General features: G+C 37.6%; 1 protein-coding gene across 2 annotated transcripts in view; it reads left to right on the top strand.

Moving 5' to 3' along the window:
* Window positions 1–19,275, top strand: part of trpm3 (transient receptor potential cation channel, subfamily M, member 3) — a 178,663-nt gene that overhangs the window by 118,651 nt on the left and 40,737 nt on the right. The window contains exons 7-10 of one of the 2 annotated variants that reach the window (XM_053674280.1): window positions 562–736; window positions 4,474–4,597; window positions 16,056–16,128; window positions 18,974–19,074. In XM_053674280.1, coding sequence (XP_053530255.1) covers window positions 562–736; window positions 4,474–4,597; window positions 16,056–16,128; window positions 18,974–19,074 — 473 coding nt within the window. Of the gene's footprint in view, window positions 1–561; window positions 737–4,473; window positions 5,272–16,055; window positions 16,129–18,973; window positions 19,075–19,275 lie in introns of those variants that run through there. The other variant, XM_053674281.1, reaches the window with a different exon arrangement.

Here is a 19,275-nt window from a genome sequence, read left to right as displayed (position 1 = left end):
TGTCTGTTGTTCTAATAAATAAATAAATAAATAAATAAATCCCTTAAATTAATGGTGAATTTCTTTTAAACTCAAATCTCAAAATCTCGAAGGTCTTTCTGATGATCAGTCAAATTCCTACTAAATATGGACTCATCACGATTAATATGCCTTTCTCTCTGAATTCAATATGGCTTCATTGGTTTTGTGTGACTTCGCCAGCTACATCATCGACGGAACAAAATAGAAACCAAGAATAGGTCAGCAATAAAACACACTCGGGGGTGTGCTGTTATATTAAATATTAAATGACAACCTGTTATTAATATGAACCTGTGAATTGCTGGCTGGAACTACTGACAGAGATGCACTGATAGAATATTAATCAACACCTTCCGACCAATCAGGATCAAGCATTCAACAGCACTGTGGTATAATAAATCGTATTATTTGACCATGTTTTAAAATGACAGTTACAGCACTAGTACTGATACAGTATTTGTACATGTCATGATGGTGCGATGTACTTGTGAGAAAAAAACGTAAACACGCGTGTGTGTGTGTGTGTGTGTGTGTGTGTAGGGATCGGGCAAGGGGTGCCTGTGGTGGCGCTGATCGTCGAGGGCGGCCCTAATGTTATCTCCATCGTGCTGGAGTACCTGAGGGACACGCCGCCCGTGCCTGTGGTGGTGTGTGACGGCAGCGGCCGAGCGTCCGACATCCTGGCTTTCGGCCACAAGTACTCCGAGGAGGGAGGGTGAGTAAACGATGGAACATTCTAGTGGAAGCTTTTTCCACTATTTAACATTAAACCCCTTCTGATTATTTTATTATTGTAAATAGGCTAATACTTATACATTGTATCAATTCATATAAACATTTACACAGTGGAGGACACTTTACTAGTCTACTATATTCCAATAGCAATATTCTTTAACTACAGTGTTTATCAGATTAACAAGACTATTCATAAAATTATACCTTAGATGATTACACAATTAATTGCATATTATAATTATATCATACTACATTAATCAAAACATATTTTATTATATTATATGCTGTGAAACTTTACAAGTAATAAACTTGACTAAAATTCATTTTACTAAGTGTATTTTACCAGACTCATTTTTATTTCATTCATCAATTTGAATAAAACTATGCTGTACTAGAATGTCCCAAACTAGATTAATAAAAACATACAGTTCCCTCCACTAATATTGGCACCCTTGGCTCGCCTTTGCCAAGCTTGGAAAAGGGAGCTAGCACAAAGTAACTAAAGTAATTAAAACCCTTTTGACTAAAAGGGTGCCAATAATTGTTGCACACCTATATTTAACAAAGTGTTGTTTTTTTTTTGATAAACCTGTGTTGTGTTTGCAATTGTTTGATATCCATGAGCGCAGAGTATTTTTGTGATTTTTTTTTTTTAACAAAAGATCAACAGGTTAAAACAACAAAGACAATTTTTCACAGCTTTCTTTGCTCATATTTACCAAGGGTGCCAATATTACTGGAGGGCGCTGTACGTGTGTATATTTCTCATAAACTCGCACCATTTTCCAGATATATTCAAAATGTATTTTACTAGAATATAATATACTGCATAAAGAAAGAAAGAAAGAAAAAAAACACAAACAAAAGATCCCATTGTTAATGTGCGGCTGCACTTTTAATTGTATTTTAATTCCTTCCTCGATTTATCCAACATAACAAATGGTGGTAATGATGCGTTTCGATTCGATGTGTTATTTTAGTCTTTATTGTCTATGTTGTGTTAAATCACAAGCTCCCATTTCATATGTTACCAGTCTCTGCTCCCCAAACACAGTGACAAATGACTGAAGGCCATTTGATGCTATGGATTTGATGCTGACCAGATACAATGAGCATTGTGGATGGGACCGGATTCAGCATTTGGCGGTCTTTCTGTGATCGTAAAACATGAACATTGGGATAGAGAGAATGAGGACTAGCAAACACAGTAGAGAAGTGCATCCTGAAAACATTCTCTTCAAAGATGTTGGTTAGGGATCTTCATATGAGGCTGTTCAGCTCCTCTGTATGAGGTTCCTTGGGACATCAGGTGAATAATAAATGACAAAAATGTGAAGTTTATAAAGTAAGAGCGCACAGAAGCAACCAGGTGTACGGCAAACTCTGGCTAGATGAGAAAAATGTCTACAAAAATGTCCGTGTGACTGAAAATAACAGCATTCCTTGACGATTAGCCAATTTTGGTGCTTGACAAAGAGGCATTTCGACACAATGAAGTCAACAGGATGTGCTTTACATACAGCTGCACAGAAGAGCTTTTCTGAAGTGAAACAAAACCCGCTCTGCAACCTTACTCGATCCAAGCGAACTAATGCAGCGTGCTAATACACTTTATTTAAAATAAACTGGCTAGCATTATAAAGAATGAGCCTAGTATCCTAACTGCATGAACACACACTTATGCACTTTTAATGGCCACTATTTAAAAATGTAAGCAGAGCTAACTAACATCTTCCCAGACCTCCCTGATTAATTAATGGTAAGTACGTTGTTCATTCCAGGATCCGCAAGTAGCTAAAAAAAAAAAAAAACTGAGAGAATGAGAGAATGCAGAAAAGCAGAGGGTAAAGCAGCTTGTATTACAGCTTGTGAACATTCTCCAGCATGATCCAGGTCTCTGCCAGAGACAAGACTTGATATGCTTGGAAGCCAAGGCTGAGATAAAGCTGGCTTTCTGGACAGCAGATTAGCGGCCTGAATGGGGCTGAGATGGATGTGGTGGAGAGATGAGATTAACGGTATAGCGGTTTCTGTGATGGACGTGACTCAGTGGTCTGAGAGAGTTGCTCATGGGGACTGCAGACAGGCAATGCTGGAAGCAGTGTCGAAAAGTCATTTACTTTTAACAAGAGCTAATGCTTCCCAGCAAATGAGAAGTGACTAGACGTGGTGGCTAACAATGAGCGGTTACAAAAGGATACAAACACAAATAATAATAAAGCTAATCCATCATTAAAAATGGTTACAAATAGAATATAAAAAGAGTATTTGAAAATAATTTTTAAAAAATCTTGACATAATAATATATTTGTAAAAAAAATTCTATTTAAATGCATCCACTCAATTACTGGCACATTTAGAGAAAAACTCAAATATTTTGGCGAAACAGAAAAAGAAGGGAATGTAACTATCATTTTATTCCCATCGTACCTACTGAGACAGACGCACATTTTTAGACAAACTTATATACTGGAAATTAGGTGATTATCTTTGAAGCATACAAGCTTAACACAGCATCTTCATCTTGGTGCAATTACCTAGCCAATATATGCAAAGTGAACAATAAAGAAAAATATATCTACTTAAAATTTAATCTAACTAATCTAACAATTACTTTTGGTGGTTTTTAGTGAAGATGAAACGTATTAGCAGTGACTCTCGAGGGGTGTCAGTGGTAATGTGTTTGCCTTGTAGCTTTGTAGTAGATATCAGGTTCCTAATCCCGCTGGTGCCTTTGTATACATTTAGTATTGGATATTAAGTTAATGAGCTTAATTTACCATTTAGCTGCGTACTTAGTACATAACCTAGTTGTCTTAGTCTCAAATCGTTACGTAAGTAGAAGTTTTTTAAGTAGATGGAATGAATTGTTTTTAGTGAAACACCCAGCATGTTTTTTTTGTTTGTTTGTTTGTTTGTTTTTTAATCTAATCTATTCACAACCAGCTTTATGCCGTTCTATTTCTGTACATCAGAAACGAAAATCATGTTTTGGCTCATTTCTGATACTAGTAGAGCATGATGCAATGCAGTTCATACACAAGCTATTCGTACTTTCGACTTTCCAACAAGAATACATTCGTCACTACAGCTCAGGACAGTACCACACCCCACCAGCAGAGGGCAATGCGTCCCAAATTCTAACAAGTTGCTCATATCCTATGCACGGCCTATTTTGCTGTCTATATAAGCATGTCTTTAAGTTTTTCATTGCAAAGTCTTGCCATTGACTTGAGTTGTGTAGGTTCCGAGCTGTGTTTCTGTGTTTGAGTATTCTTTGGATTGCCTTTTTAATTTGACAACTGACTCTAGTTCTGTGTTTGACCATTTACCTACTACCTAACAACTTTGATTTTGGATTATAATTCAATGAACTGTGTTTGTTACATCCAGTTTATGGTCACAGTGGACAAGAAGTCTCATTATTCGTCGAAGACCTCTGGTTTGTGCTGAAATGGACAGCTTGATCACGTTTGCCTGGTGCTACCATTGAAAACTTGGTTGTTATGGCAGTAAATCAAACTAGGAACTCCAGCTAAAATAACAGTGTAGAGCATTTTGAGCAACACAAGGCAAAAACAAAAAAAAAAATTCTGGTGTGCATACCAATGTGCAAACTTATGATGTGCTTCCCTGTTATAAAATGTTATTGTTTTCATGTTACGGCTTGTTTTCGATCAAGCTCTGATCTGTATTTCTCTCCGCCTGTGTGTGCAGGCTGATAAACGAGTCTCTGCGGGACCAGCTGCTCGTCACCATCCAGAAGACGTTCACGTATAGTCGCACACAGGCTCAGCACCTCTTCATCACCCTCATGGAGTGTATGAAGAAGAAAGAGCTGGTGAGTGTGGTGCCACCCAAAAAAAAAAAAAAACCACAAACACAAGTAAAGAAGTAAACAAATATATCCAAACTGGGATCAGCAATGGTAGTCTGACTATAGTATACAAAATTTCTCCAGAACGAGCTCTGCTGGACTGATCTTTTTGTCAGTACAAATCATAAGCTAAAATTCACATATACTTACGGAAACGTACTTGTTTTAAGGATTTTGTAGGAGGGGCGTGTCTTATACTTCCTGAAAATACAGTGTTATGTAAGGAATACTACACGTGGGGAGGGGGTATGCAATTGTAGTACAATGATCAGTGACCGTTTGGTGTGATTACGGAGAGTTACTGTTACTACAGTGATGTTTGATTAATTTCCAATAACATCGTGTCCCAATGTGTTTTATTCCTCTTATACCACAGCCAATAATTGCATTTTTATTAATTAAAGAATGACCCATCATACTTTTTTTTAAAATCCATTTATATATAGTTACTGTTGATGCTAATTGTGCGGAACGTTGCTGTGGTATAACGTTGAAATAGTTTACACTTATTCCAATCTTACAATTCTGTTTTCATCTTCGTTTTCATCTTACATCCTGTGATCGCACCGATGATTATTGTAAATCAGTGTGTCTGTGTGTTGTGATTGGTTTAATTATTAAATCGTTCATTTAATTGATTTCTTTGTGTGATCGATTGATTTATTTTGCTTCTTGTGTCTATTATTTGTTTCAAATCCATTTCAATCATTTGCTATTTGTGCTCTGAGCTGCATGTGATTTTTATTATTATTATTTATTTATTTATTTATTTATTTATTTATTTATTTATGTGATAGAGTTTGTAGTGCTTTGATATGCAATAAATAAGGAAACCAATCAAATCTGGACAGTTTGGATTGGTGTAAACTTTGAATTCAATACAAAGATGAGAATCAGAAGTGATGTGTACACTTTGGACATTTATGGTGTGTTATAATATCTTGTTGCGCATGATTTGTGCTAAGTGTATAAAATGAGTTGAGTGCAAAAGTCCATAAAAATTGATTTTAGCTCAGTCAGTTATCAAAACCAGATTAATAAATAATACCAAACCTTGTTGAAGCCTTTCAAAGAAGTGTGTCCTTATTGACTGAAAGCACTAAATATGATCAGGAACTGTGAACTGTGGTTCTATAGGAAAAGTCTATAAAGTAATAAATAGGTGATTCCATCATTTGGGTGCCATTTAGGACTTATAGCTTTTATAAATGAAACATTTATCATTATGTAAGACAAGATTGCTTTGCTGACAGTAGAGTTATTTAGCCTAGAATGATCAAATACATAAAATGTGCTTAACTACTGTACCATCCATGCAAATAGTATTAATGACATTCTAATCATGTACTTATTTTTTTTATCTACTGTATAATTTAAGTAACAGGGTTGTATTTTCAAAGTGACAAAGATGTCAGTCAACATCCCAAATATAATTAAAAATAAAGCAAAAAGAACGAGAGATTTTCTTCTTCACGTAGTCGAGACGATGCAGATTCCTGTTGAACATGTGACGTGTGGAATATTCCAAATATTCTATAGGAGTGAACGGGTTCAGGTAACAGGGTGGAGTGAATGTTGTGCATTTTCTTTCTCTCTCTCTCTCTCTCTCTCTCTCTCTCTCTCTCTCTCTCTCCAAATCCTATGATGGAGGACTCATGTAAAAGGATATTCCAAAATATTCACACATTAATGCAAAAATAAGAAGATTTTTTTGTAGTATTTTAATGTGGAAAAGAAATGGCACCCCAATCATGGAATCAAAAATAAATAAATAAATCTGTGTGTTGTGATGAGTTTAATGCTCTTTGGTTATTAGTGTAAGCAGTGTATATATTTTCTGAAGAAAAAAAAAAAGGTTCATTCACCTAACATTGCGTACTTCATTAGGTAACATTTATAATCCCTAACCTTCAGCATTTCAGTATTTTCTCTTTAATATCCTTCTGGTTTAATGCATATTAGTTAGTGCAGTTTATATGGTTTATAAAGGAAAATGACATGTACTGTACCTGTAGCATCTCGCCGTAAAGACCTTTGGACGCACTATTCTCACTGCTAGCATCACACACATCACTGAATGTGAGCTTCTTCCATGACTACTGCTGTTTTACAGCCTTCAAGTGCGCGCACACACACACACACACACACACACACATATCCACAGACACTCATCTCACACTCCACATAGAGAGAAACAGATGGGAATGCAGTCAAGTTAATTGCACTCAGGTTAAACCCTTGAAACAAGTATTCACACTTATTTTGTGATTAGAGCCACTTGAAGAGACACACTGTGACTGTGCCTGATGATAATGTTACAAAATATAACTCCCATGGTTAAATATGATTAATTTAATAGTTGCCATTTTTACCATAAAGAAGGTATACTCAGTGGTGGCTTATCCATAGGGGCATATATTTATCAGACATTCAACACATGTTCTTTATCAGATATTCAACAAATCTTTTTAATCCTTATTCACCATTTCATACATTTTAAATTCTGTTGAAATACTAAAGTGCCCTCCACTAATTTTGGCACCCTTGGTAAATATGAGCAAAGAAGATTGTGAAAATGTATTAAATAAAATACAGCCAATATTAGTGGAGGGCACTGTATGTACTAATTATTTTGAGTAACCAGTGATTTTAAAATATGTAGTTGTCGACAGATATAAGCTGATGTTCCACTGATTTGCTTGGCTTTCTAGATGTTATGCAATTAGCCAGCACGCTTACACCCCCATTTTGTTCCATAGAGTTATTAAGGCACCTAGTGGTCAAAAATGGGAACTGCAATGAGTGCTAATAGAGGCCCATTGAGGTGTGAATCATGATGCCCCCATGCTGTTTATATGATGATTTTCATTGGAGGAGGACCAGAGCACGTGGCAGTTAATAACAAGGTTGCATTTTTTTTAAATCCTTATTGGGATAATGTAAATTTGTTTTACAGAAAAGTAATCGGAATTAAAGTACAGACTGTGTTTATAATGTACAGAACCATTTCCATTGTAAGATTTGTTGCAAAGATTGGATAAGGGTACGGGAAGAAATGGAGTGGATTATCCACTCAGAAATGCGTGTGCACCACAGTGACCCCCCCACCCCCCACCCCATCACTACGCAAAGTCTGAGAAAAAGAAAACAAAAATGTGTCTCTCTTTTGCAGTGTCTGAATTTCTTGTGCTGGGTTCACGTCTTTTGTTTGGTTTTTGAGATGCAGTTGGGCTGGAAATTTTGATGAAACCTGGGAATCCTGGTTAATGTTATTAGTGCTTATGTGTGCACCATGTTAGTGATGAACACCATTGAAAACAGGTACGTCAAAGGCAAAACTGCTCAAACTAAGCTGTTAGTCTGTACGCTGAGACTGTATGTTGTCGACTCTCAACTGCCTATTACAAATTGTTTTTTTTTTTAAATCACTAGATAGTAGCCTACAGCATAAGCCAAGTGTCATTGCCTCTCAACGTCTTTTGTCATTATTGATGTCGTCCTGCCTCACCAAAATATATAGTAACAAGCCACTTTAGGGTGTGTTTCAAAGCAGGATTACAAAAGAGTTCAAAATACCAAGAACTGTTTTTATCATTTATGAAACAGCAATACATTACACTCATGTGGTCGTGCATCTAAAACTCATGGGTTATATTCAGTATTGATGACTTAAGACATGCACTCAAGTTCAAAAGTTAATTCAGTATTTACACAAGGAAGGTTATGGGTCTTCAGAGTTGGGTTACACACATGATTACGTCGATATTCTTGGTTTACTGTTCAGATTATGTAAATTCAGACCTCTGAGGTTGCCAGATGTTTCATGAGTAAAAGTGTCCAGGACAGAGTTTTTCAATAGTGTCTAGACCACCGCCTTTAAGCACAGGCACTTGCCTTTATTATCAAATGAATAAAATAACGCCAATATTTTGGTTCATCTGATGCTATCCTGCAAAGAAAACGTGCCCACAGTTTGAAGGATAAGCTGTTCCACCTGTTACGCTTACAATTCATTTTAAGATCATTTTATGCATCAAAAATGTGGTCATTGAGATCCTTAAGAAGTGTCTCAGATTTAGATGCCGTCTCCTCTTTAAGTCCAAAGAGAGATCTGCTGCGCCTTGTCATATTATCTGATTGCATTGTATAGCTACAGTATATTTATTTCATAGCTTTATCTTGCTTATATATGCAAGGTAGACTTTGACTGCAGGTAGACTTTTAAAGAAATTAGTATGGATCACAGAGATAAACACTCAGTAAATCCAATTATAAATGATATAGATCAAGGGCAGATTTGATTAGCATCGAAAGCCGTACTGTCAAAGAGTGCGATAAGAAGCAATACAGCTTAATGCGGCTGTCTTGTTTATGTTGCACATGAAAAAAGAATGTTTTTAAAATACCTTCCCTTTTCCCATCCTTTTTGGATTAAGATCTTCATCACTGACATTTTAATTCCAGCCATGAGATGCCCAAACACGTTGGATGTTATGGCAGAACAAAGCAGGTATGATGACCAAGTGTGGGGTCTTAGGATTTTAAAAATATACTGAATACTACAAATATCTCTTTACAAATAGCTCTTTCCAGCATTTCAAACAACTACTACGTCTACAGAACTCTTACTTAGGCTTAATTAAATTATGGTCATTATCAGATATCAGATAATCTGCACACCGTGAAGATATTAACAAGTGCTTATGTCGACCAAACAAGACACCCAAACTAATGTAAAGTCAGGGTATTCTGTACATTATTTTACTGGTTCCACACACTTTTTTGCATCAGCGTGACCAGTGGTCTGACTCGCTGGGAGAAGTTCTTAAATGTACTTAAAGCTGTGATTTGCTCAATTCTGACTGGTCAAATTCAATATAAAGGCCAATATCCATAGGCTGTCTCGCCAAGTGAAACATTGAGATGCTAAATTCATTTTGCGTAACGTGCTTAACAAAACCAAATGGAAACGCAAAGTCCTATTGCAATTGCATTTCCAATGTCTCATGAGTTATGACCCTGTCATATCAAAATAGCAATAGCAATTACCCCGTTTTCCTATTTCACTTCCGCGGGGTTGCGTATGGAGCCTGCCAAAATTCAAATGGAATCGCAAATCCCTTTGCATTTGCATTTCCGATGCCTTGCACAGAAACCTGCCAATCAGTGTTGGGGTGGGAGTATACTACGGGGCGTGTTTGTATTCGGAAGTGACGTCACTCACAGTCGACCGCATGTTAGGGTCATACACAGCCATAAATAAAGTATCGGCGGGTATCAAGTATCAACGTTTATGTTGGGATGTAATTTTAGCTGTAACAAATTGCCCATAAAACTAGCCAGTTTCCACAAGCAGGTATTAGATTCATGGAAGTTGGATGTGGAATAACCAGCATGCTTTGCATAGAAACAGGACCTAATTTAACAAACAAAATGTGTTGAGAAGAATCTTATTTTCATTTAAAATTTTAGAGGGAATCCATTTATTTACGAAATATTTACCAAGGACAAGTATGTTGATGCGACACTCATTAGTAAAACTTTATCTGAGCAGCGACAGATTTATCTTTTACTTTGACTTTGTCACTTCCAAATACAAACACGCCCCTAGTATACTCCCACCATAATATAACAGTAAAAATGTAACACATATGCAACACATATGTACAACACAGTAACAGTAGAACGCTTAGGTTAATAATTACGGACTGTAAACTGTAACTTCAAAAAAACAACAACAGTATCTATAATCTATATTCTGTACGTTCCAAAAATCATACAATTGCACTATGATGAGAATTATACAGTTTGATTAGATCAAAAAATAGCTTCTTATAAGATAACTGATTCAAATAGCTTTGCTCCTTGTGTCGTGACGTGGCGTAGTGCGTGCTGCAGAGTGCTCCATGACTTAATAACAAAATACTTTTATTATTGAATCTATTTGATACAATGTGTGCGCCCGGTGGCTTAGTGGTTAGCACGTTCGCCTCACACCTCAAGTGTGCGGAGTTTGCATGTTCTCCCCGTGCTGCGGGGGTTTCCTCCGGGTACTCCGGTTTCCTCCCCCAGTCCAAAGACATGCATGGTAGGCTGATTGGCGTGTCCAAAGTGTCCGTAGTGTATGAACGGGTGTGTGATTGTGTATGTGATTGTGCCCTGTGATGGATTGGCACCCTGTCCAGGGTGTACCCCGCCTTGTGCCCCATGCTCCCTGGGATAGACTCCAGGTTTCCCGTGACCCTGAAAAGGAGTAAGCGGTAGAAGATGGATGGATGGATGGATAGTTGTTCCAGCCCTAATATGAAAAGCAATGATCAAAACATGGCACGGATGAACAATGGCCATTAATTGGTTAGCAGGTTATCTAGATAACTCGTGGTTCGTATGGATTTTTATAGCTAGATCGTGTAGCCAGATTATTGGCATCTACCAGAGCAAGACCGGTGGGTTCAGCTTTATTTATTTTTTTAAACACAAAGTATAATCCACTTCGATATTATCTTCAGTATTATCAATCTTACTGACTGAATGTTTGAAGTCTAACAATGAATAATGCAGAAAACCCCCAAACCACTATGAACTGTAAGCGCAGAAACAAGCGGGAGATAAACGCTGTATAAATGCAGCACACAGCAAACTCAGCTCCCAGAAGACTCCTTCGACTTTAATCCAGTACTCAGCCTCGATGCACGCTGCAGATTTCAGACGTCTCTCTGTGTACCTTTCGCCTTTTCCTATTAAACTGTAACGTGGAGTGTGTAGCAGGCTCTCCAGAGCTTCAGGACAGGTGCATTAATGCTAATTCAATCCATAACTAAATATTACTCCACACAAATTAGCTCACAAAGCTAGATGTTTCTACATGTCGATAACTTTCTGAACGTGTAAATATTAAAACTTGCTGTTCAACCTCACTTCTGAGTGTTTCTGTGAACTTATTTGGTGTATAATTTAAAAAGTAGCACACAACTGTTGCTAATGGGGTATTAATGCTAAAGTTCACGGTTTGTTTGTGTACACAAACTAGCTTTTAGGACGTTGGACATGAAAGCTCACATGAAATCGATATATCTGCCCATCCCATCTGTTTCATTCCTTCAGTTCAAATTGCTTCAAAAAACACAGTGGATTGTTCCGGGGTGAGTGTGCGAGGCCGAAAATAATTCGGAATACCCGACATAATGTTAATTAAGTTCTTTTAACAATCGCTTACCGTAAATGTGTTAATTATATCCCTTTTTGGATTATGTGCTATCATCATGACACACTATTAGTGATTTAAGATGGGGCCTTGGCCGAGAAATATAACGAGAAAAATGGCTGATTGTGGAATATCAGGTTCTCCACACACACACACACACACACACACACACACACACTGCTCTGACATTCCTGTTATTTGTGGTTTTAACTATGATAAATATTCATATTTTCTATACACAAAAGATGCAAGCAAAGGGGGATTAGGATCGGCTTAGTGTTTCTGTGGAAGCCACAACAAGAAAGCGATGATTCGATTGAGACAAATCAGCATCTACATCTACATACCTTTCTTCATTACTGTATAAAGATTCGTCCCCGGTGAGAGTCAGCGGAGACAGAATATGCTGCTGTCTTTTCATTTCTCAGTCAGTTCATTGTATCAGCAAAGAACAAAGAACCAAGCCGTATTTCCCATATTGCTAGCTGCAAAGTGCTCAGGATGGTTGGGTTTTTTTTTGTTGTTGTTGTTGTTTTTTTAACGAAAATACAATAAAACCTAAATCAACAAATAGTATCCAGAAGAGCAGACGTCTTTTAAAACCAGAATAAATCACAAACGCCGATCTAGATCTCAGGAAATTACAGTGGGAATAAATAAAGTGATGAAGGTAAACATGGAACCGGTGAATTTAATAAGGAATGACTAGAAAGGAATGACATCGCAAGGCCAGAGTTTACTATGAAGTTCCTGATGATGTTTCAGATCTAAATCTTACAGCTTTATTGGACAGAGCAGTGTGTGACAGCCTTATTCTAAAAAATACACATGCACAAATATACTGCACATCTACACTTATAGATTGTAGATGAATGGAGACGCAGATAGAAAGCGATGGAGTAAAAATGAACATGAAAGGAAAGTAAGGAGATGTGGAAATATGCTTGCATGCATACAGTATGTGTGTATGTGGATTTAAGTGTGTGTGTGTGTGATGACAGGAGAGGATGGGAATTTATCTGCTATCAAGTGAAGATGAATTGTCCTCTCTTTCAGCGTGGCCCTCTGAAACACATTGCTGCGACCACTACATTAAGCACTAACACACAACTCCGCCGCACGACACTACTGTATGTACAACGACATATCTCAATGGACTACACTGCACCATGTACCGCACTGCACCATGTACCGCACTGCGCCATCGAACGCAATGCAGCCTCTCTGCACTGCCTACAGTGCGTCTTTAAAGACAACAGGGTCTGAATATCTCGCTCCACTCTCAACTCTTTTCTTACCAACAATTTACCAAACAGCGATCAGAGTTCATATAAATCCCCCTCCCTTCATTTCTGTCTGAACACCATTCTTTCCTTCATTTCTTCATTCTTACCAGTCGTCCGTTCATCTATCCACTCAGCTAACCATCCATCTGCACATTCTCTTTACTTCATTGTTAGTGTAAATACTTTGTTCATTCTTGTGGTCATTCAATAACCCGTCATCCATTCTTCCATCCTCTTATCCATCCATCCATCCATCCATCCATCCAAGTATGTACTGATTTGCAACACAACGGATTCCTTTTTCTTTCCAGTGCACACTGTCATTCCTTCCTCCCTTCCTTCCTTCTTTCATTCTTTCTCTCCAGTGTAATTCTCTGTACCTCATGACTAGAATCTGTTCTCTCTTTTTTTCTGTCTTCTTTCTGTATTGTTTTCTTTTGCTTACTAACACATCATCCATTCTTCCATCCATTCATGCAGTGATTTGCAACACAACAGATCTCGACCTGCGTTAGAGGTGCTAAAGCCCTAATGTTTTTGGAATGTTTTTCAAAATTATTATTATTATTATTATTATTATTATTATTATTATTATTATTGTTGTTGTTGTTGTTGTTGTTGTTATTATTTCACAATTTTTTTTAACACATTCACCTGTTTTTTAGGCATTTGTCATGTGTGAAAACTCAGCACACACATCAGACCTGCGTAAAATCAAAAAAGTTATAGTGTTTAGGCTCGGGTGTGGCCGAGGAGCTCTACAGCGCCAGCAAACGCAGTCAGTGGTTGCGTACAAGATTTGGTATGGTTATTGATCTGATCATGTAAGGCAAAGTTCACTTGGTTTTATCTGACTCCACCCAACAGGAAGTCAGCCATGTTGAATAGAACGTAGGATTTCAAAAATTTCCCACAGTGTTTTGAGAGGGTTACGTTGGCTGAAAACTTCTGAAAGTTTATACATACATTTGTCTTAGGATGTTTGATTTGTTATAGCAAGTCGGCATAGACGTGCCTCATCAGCTCTACGGCGCCCCCTAGTTCACCAATGCATATTTCATGCCTTTGGAATACTAGAAAACTATTGAAACGTGGCACACCTATCAAAGATTGGTAATATTCTATAATTCTTTTGTTATTTGTTCTGGGTGTGACCAGTGGACTCCATAGCGCCCGCTAACATTTTCGAATGAGTTTATCGCTGTGCTTGCCCCACAGTTTGTTCGATTATCACAGATTTTGGTGGGGACATTGTTCTCACCATGACAGACATTTTTCCCATTGTATTAGCTCCGCCTAATACAAAAAGTCGGCCATTTTGGTTCGTTTGGAAAAACACATGCTCTGGTTTTTGAAATAATCCTCCTAGGGGATTTATGTGACAGGCACCAAACATGGCCAACATCATGCCAAGACATTGAAGATGCTAAATTGCGAACGGCTTTTTGATATATCGAACGGTGTTGCCATGGCGAGGCGATAAAATTATGGCATAAAAATGAGAGATCATTTGTTTGCATTGTGTCAAAATTGAGATGTATATTTGGTAGTTAGGACTGAACACATGGATATGTCTAATGTGGGGCATGGTCATAGCGCCACCAACTGGCAACAGGAAGTGTTGCAATAGTGATCATATATTTCCTGTGTATTGTGTGATTTGAATCGAAATTGAGATTTTTATTTGTTATTGTGGGCTGATCACCTGGATGTGATTATTACAGGTCACAGCGCCACCAACTGGCAGCAGGACATATGGCAGAAGTCCTCATATCTTTGCTGTGTATTGTGTGATATAGATCAAAACTGAGAATTTTTATTTTTTATTGGGGACTGAATACATGGATGAGATTATTGCACCACGCTTTAAAACTGAGACACATGTTTGCCAGTTTGCTCTGGCTATGACATACAACGGCCCTATGTCCAGTGACAGGGGACTCCTCATATTCTTTTTGTCTACTTGTTTAATGACTAACACCTCATCCATTCTTCCATCCATTTAGTAATCCATCAATACAAGATCTCTCTCCCTCTTTCTTTGCTTATAATGTATCATTAATCCTTAATTCTATTGTGTTCTGCAGTCATTTTCAGGCAACATATTTGAGTGTGTGTGTGTGTGTGTGTGTGTGTGTGTGTGTGTGTGTGTGTGTGTGTGTGTGTGTGTGTGTGTGTACGTGTGAGATTTTAGCATTTAGCCTTAAGTTAATGTTGGAAAGGCTAAAAGCAAATGACTGATATCACACACACACACACACACACACACACACACACACACACACACACACACACACACAAACACAGGTGGGCTGCAGTGACAGAGGTTTAATCAAGAGATATCAACCGATATTGTAAAGGTCACAGCTATAGTCGCTTGTGGACACTTGTTAATCATACTTTCCTTCCTTTCTCTCTCTCAAACACACACATACTTATTATTATTCTCATTTCTTTCTTCACAAACACCCACACCCCTCCTCAATATGCCTTCATTTCATGCTGTGTTTAGAGAATGAAAGAGCCTCGGGTCATGTCCACGCCTCGTCAAATCGGCCTTCCACGCTCCTCCTCATTAGCTTGAACCAAGAACGAGACTTGGATTAGTTGTATCAGCGCCATCAGATCTGTAGCTGGTGCCGCTGGTCTCCTGCATGTTAAACATTCTGCGATACTGACCCTACAAGGTGCCCTTCAACTGCGCACAGACAGCTGCGCATTATGCGTTATTGCGGTTTATTCGTAAAGACTGTGGGAAAAGTTCTCAAATATTTTTTTTATATACGACAGCTATGGCGTTCGGATCATTTTCAACAACGCAACAAGTACAAATGACAAGTTCGAGTAAAGAACAGTGTATAATAGTGAACAGTATCATATTTGATATAACTCTCTCTCTCTCTCCCTCTCTCTCTCTCTCTCTCTCTCTCAGATCACAGTGTTTCGGATGGGTTCAGAGGGACACCAGGACATTGACCTGGCTATCCTCACAGCTTTACTAAAAGGTAATATCTGTGTCCAACTTAATTACTTTAAATTAGTTTGTTAATATTGCTTATATCAGTGTTGACTTGCAGGAATAGTGCATCTAGCATCTTTATATGACAAACGTCCCATGTAATGACCATAGTTAATCAAGTGGGCATTAGAACTGACTCTTTATACAGTACGTAGTTAAGATTAAGAAGAGAAAGTCAGCATTGCATTCACATGTTTATTGCCTATTCCTGAGAGAGAGAGAAGAATCATTTTCTTCAGAATCTAAATTCTGATTGTCTGAGAGACTTCGCTACATCTATATTACACCTGTGGCAGATTTGTGCTTGGGAAACCCTGCCACATAACAGAAAGGTTCAAAGAATAAGATCTAAAGAGTATAGTGTAAGATGCACTTCTGGTCTGATAAGATGCATGCTCCTGTTTCGTCCCCCAGTCCAAAGACATGCATGGTAGGCTGATTGGCATGTCCAAAGTGTCCGTAGTGTATGAATGTGTACGTGAGTGTGCCCTGTGATGGATTGGCACCCTGTCCAGGGTGTACCCCGCCTTGTGCCCGATGCTCCCTGGGATAGGCTCCAGGTTCCCCATGACCCTGAAGGAAGGATGAGCGGTATAGAAGATGGATGGATGATATTGACTGATAAATGCATTTTTGACCTTTTACGCAACCCTGTTACTCAAATTTTAGATTTAAAATAAATTATTCATTAAAAAATATATATTATGTAAAGCATTAGAATAGTCCTCATTGATGGTAGTTAGCCACATTTTGTGCAGTTGTTAATTCTATGCAAAAAAACCCCAAAACAACCCAACATCCCTGTTATTTTCAACCCTGTTACTCATTTAAGAGCCGAATGCAGCCAGCTATAAAGAAATTCGATGTTGTTGCCTGAGACAGGTTAACACGTTTTCGAATGCATGTCTTCTTAGATTTAAAAATAAAAATAATTAAAAAAAAAAAAAACGTTTCATTTTAAGAGTTACAAGGTTTAAATAGCACCAAACCGGTGGAATCACTCAATTAAGTGCTTATGTGTTGCCTTTTTGGGTCACTGTCCACCTTCCACGTTCGCATAGCAATCCCACGTCAAATCTTACAAGTTCCACATGAAAACTTTCATCGACCAGTCACTTGACTGCTTGTGATTTCCTGACTGTTTAACAAAAATACTTATTACTACCCATTCAAAACCTCTGTAAGCTGCACTTGAGCATAATTTTCTCCGACGTTTCCATCCAAGCCCTTTCAAAACCACTCAAAAGGTGAGGTGCAGAAGGTGAGGGTTAATAATATTCTAATTAAGTCCTTGGGAATGAATATTAAATGAAGGCCTTTCAGCCCTGCTTCACTGTTACATTGTTATTTGGGCAACGCATTCAATAAATCTGTAACACAGACTATCGCAGAACTTCTGTAGTGAATCAGGGGGTTGGCTATGAGAGAGACGGAGAAAAGAGAGAAGAAAACGTGAGCTAGACAATGACAAAGGGCAAATTGCTTTTTAGATGAGCGGTATGAATAATGCATGGACCTTCCTGCTTATCTAGAAGATTTGGAAGGAAAGCCTCTTTAGTAAGAGATTTACGCTCCTCTGCTCAGGATCGATGACAGCTTTGAGAAGAAGTGATTGCATTGTTGTATTCAATAACCTGGTTTCAAATAGCCTGTCTTGTAGCTGTGGCCAAGAGACACTAAGACAACAGATTTTCCTGAAAGACTACAGTATGTATTCAATTCAAATCCACCGTTCCACCACAATCTTGCCTTTATAAACTACTCCACAGGCCATAAATTTCTGCATCATTTCGGTTCTCTGGAACAGCTTTCACAAAACACTGTGGTGCCTCAGCTAACACTGCTACTATTAATGAACCGTGTCTGGACCACTGAGTCTTATACTGCTTACTACAATCTGGCCATACTCTTTGTAGTCTGAGTCTACTCAAAATGACAAATAATTTAAAAAATAGATCAAGCTTAATATTGACTACTGGTTGCTGTAAATGTTCTAGCTGTAGAACATTAGCCCACCCCGTCTCTCTGTAGCCCACCCTGTCTCTCAAAGATAAAAAGACATTTAATTTTACTCATTTAATTTCATTTTTGGCATTCAACTCAGATTACCTGCTGTTAAGAAATGTCTTGAAACTTATTAAAGATTATTTTGGATGTTGTGGCAATGAGCACAACAGCTCTTCCATTTAATAGCATAACCAGATAGCACTGTTGACTACAACAAGGAAATATCGAACTCCAGAGGATGTGCGCTGTGAGCATACATATGTTATACACACACACACACACACACACACACACACACACACACACACACATATATATATATATATATATATATATATATATATATATATATATATATATATATATATATATATATATATATATATATATATATATATATATATATATATTAAATACAAAGCAAACTGTGTAGGAATAAGATTTTCCAATGTACTGTATATTGCATCTATATTTACCAAACAGCTGAAAATGGCTGTTTTATTTCATGTCTTTAATAAATTAACTGCCGGACCTTACTGTATACAGTAGTCTGTGAAGCGAAACCATCACAGCATGGATGCATCATAACATCACGACTGGACAGCTCATTAAGTTTAAATTGTAAATAACATTCTCAGCTACCAAGCTCATTTATTCAGAACATCCTGAAGATAAATAAATTCTCAGCATGTGGTTTCTTTTATTACGGTTCTGGATCATTTCACACTGTATCTCTCTACATTTTTGACCAGCACTTGCTTCAATTTCAGTGTGTTTTCATTGAGCAAGTGTGTTTCTGTTTTTCCTTCTTCTTCTTCTTCCAGGTGCCAATGCTTCAGCTCCTGACCAGCTGAGCCTGGCATTGGCCTGGAACCGTGTGGACATTGCCCGTAGCCAGATATTCATCTATGGACAGCAATGGCCCGTAAGGAACCATTACACTGTGTTTTAGAGTGCACTGAAACAGGCTGTTCTAAAATATATATATATATATATATATATATATATATATATATATATATATATATATATATATATATATATATATATGTTGCAATATTTGCAATTTATATTCACATAAAATGTGCATAGTTCATTCTCAGATTATATTTTCCTGTCACAGTAT

The sequence above is a fragment of the Ictalurus punctatus genome, chromosome 22 (genome assembly GCF_001660625.3).
Source record: "Ictalurus punctatus breed USDA103 chromosome 22, Coco_2.0, whole genome shotgun sequence".
Taxonomy (NCBI): domain Eukaryota; kingdom Metazoa; phylum Chordata; class Actinopteri; order Siluriformes; family Ictaluridae; genus Ictalurus; species Ictalurus punctatus.
This window is presented reverse-complemented; position numbering and strand designations above follow the sequence as displayed.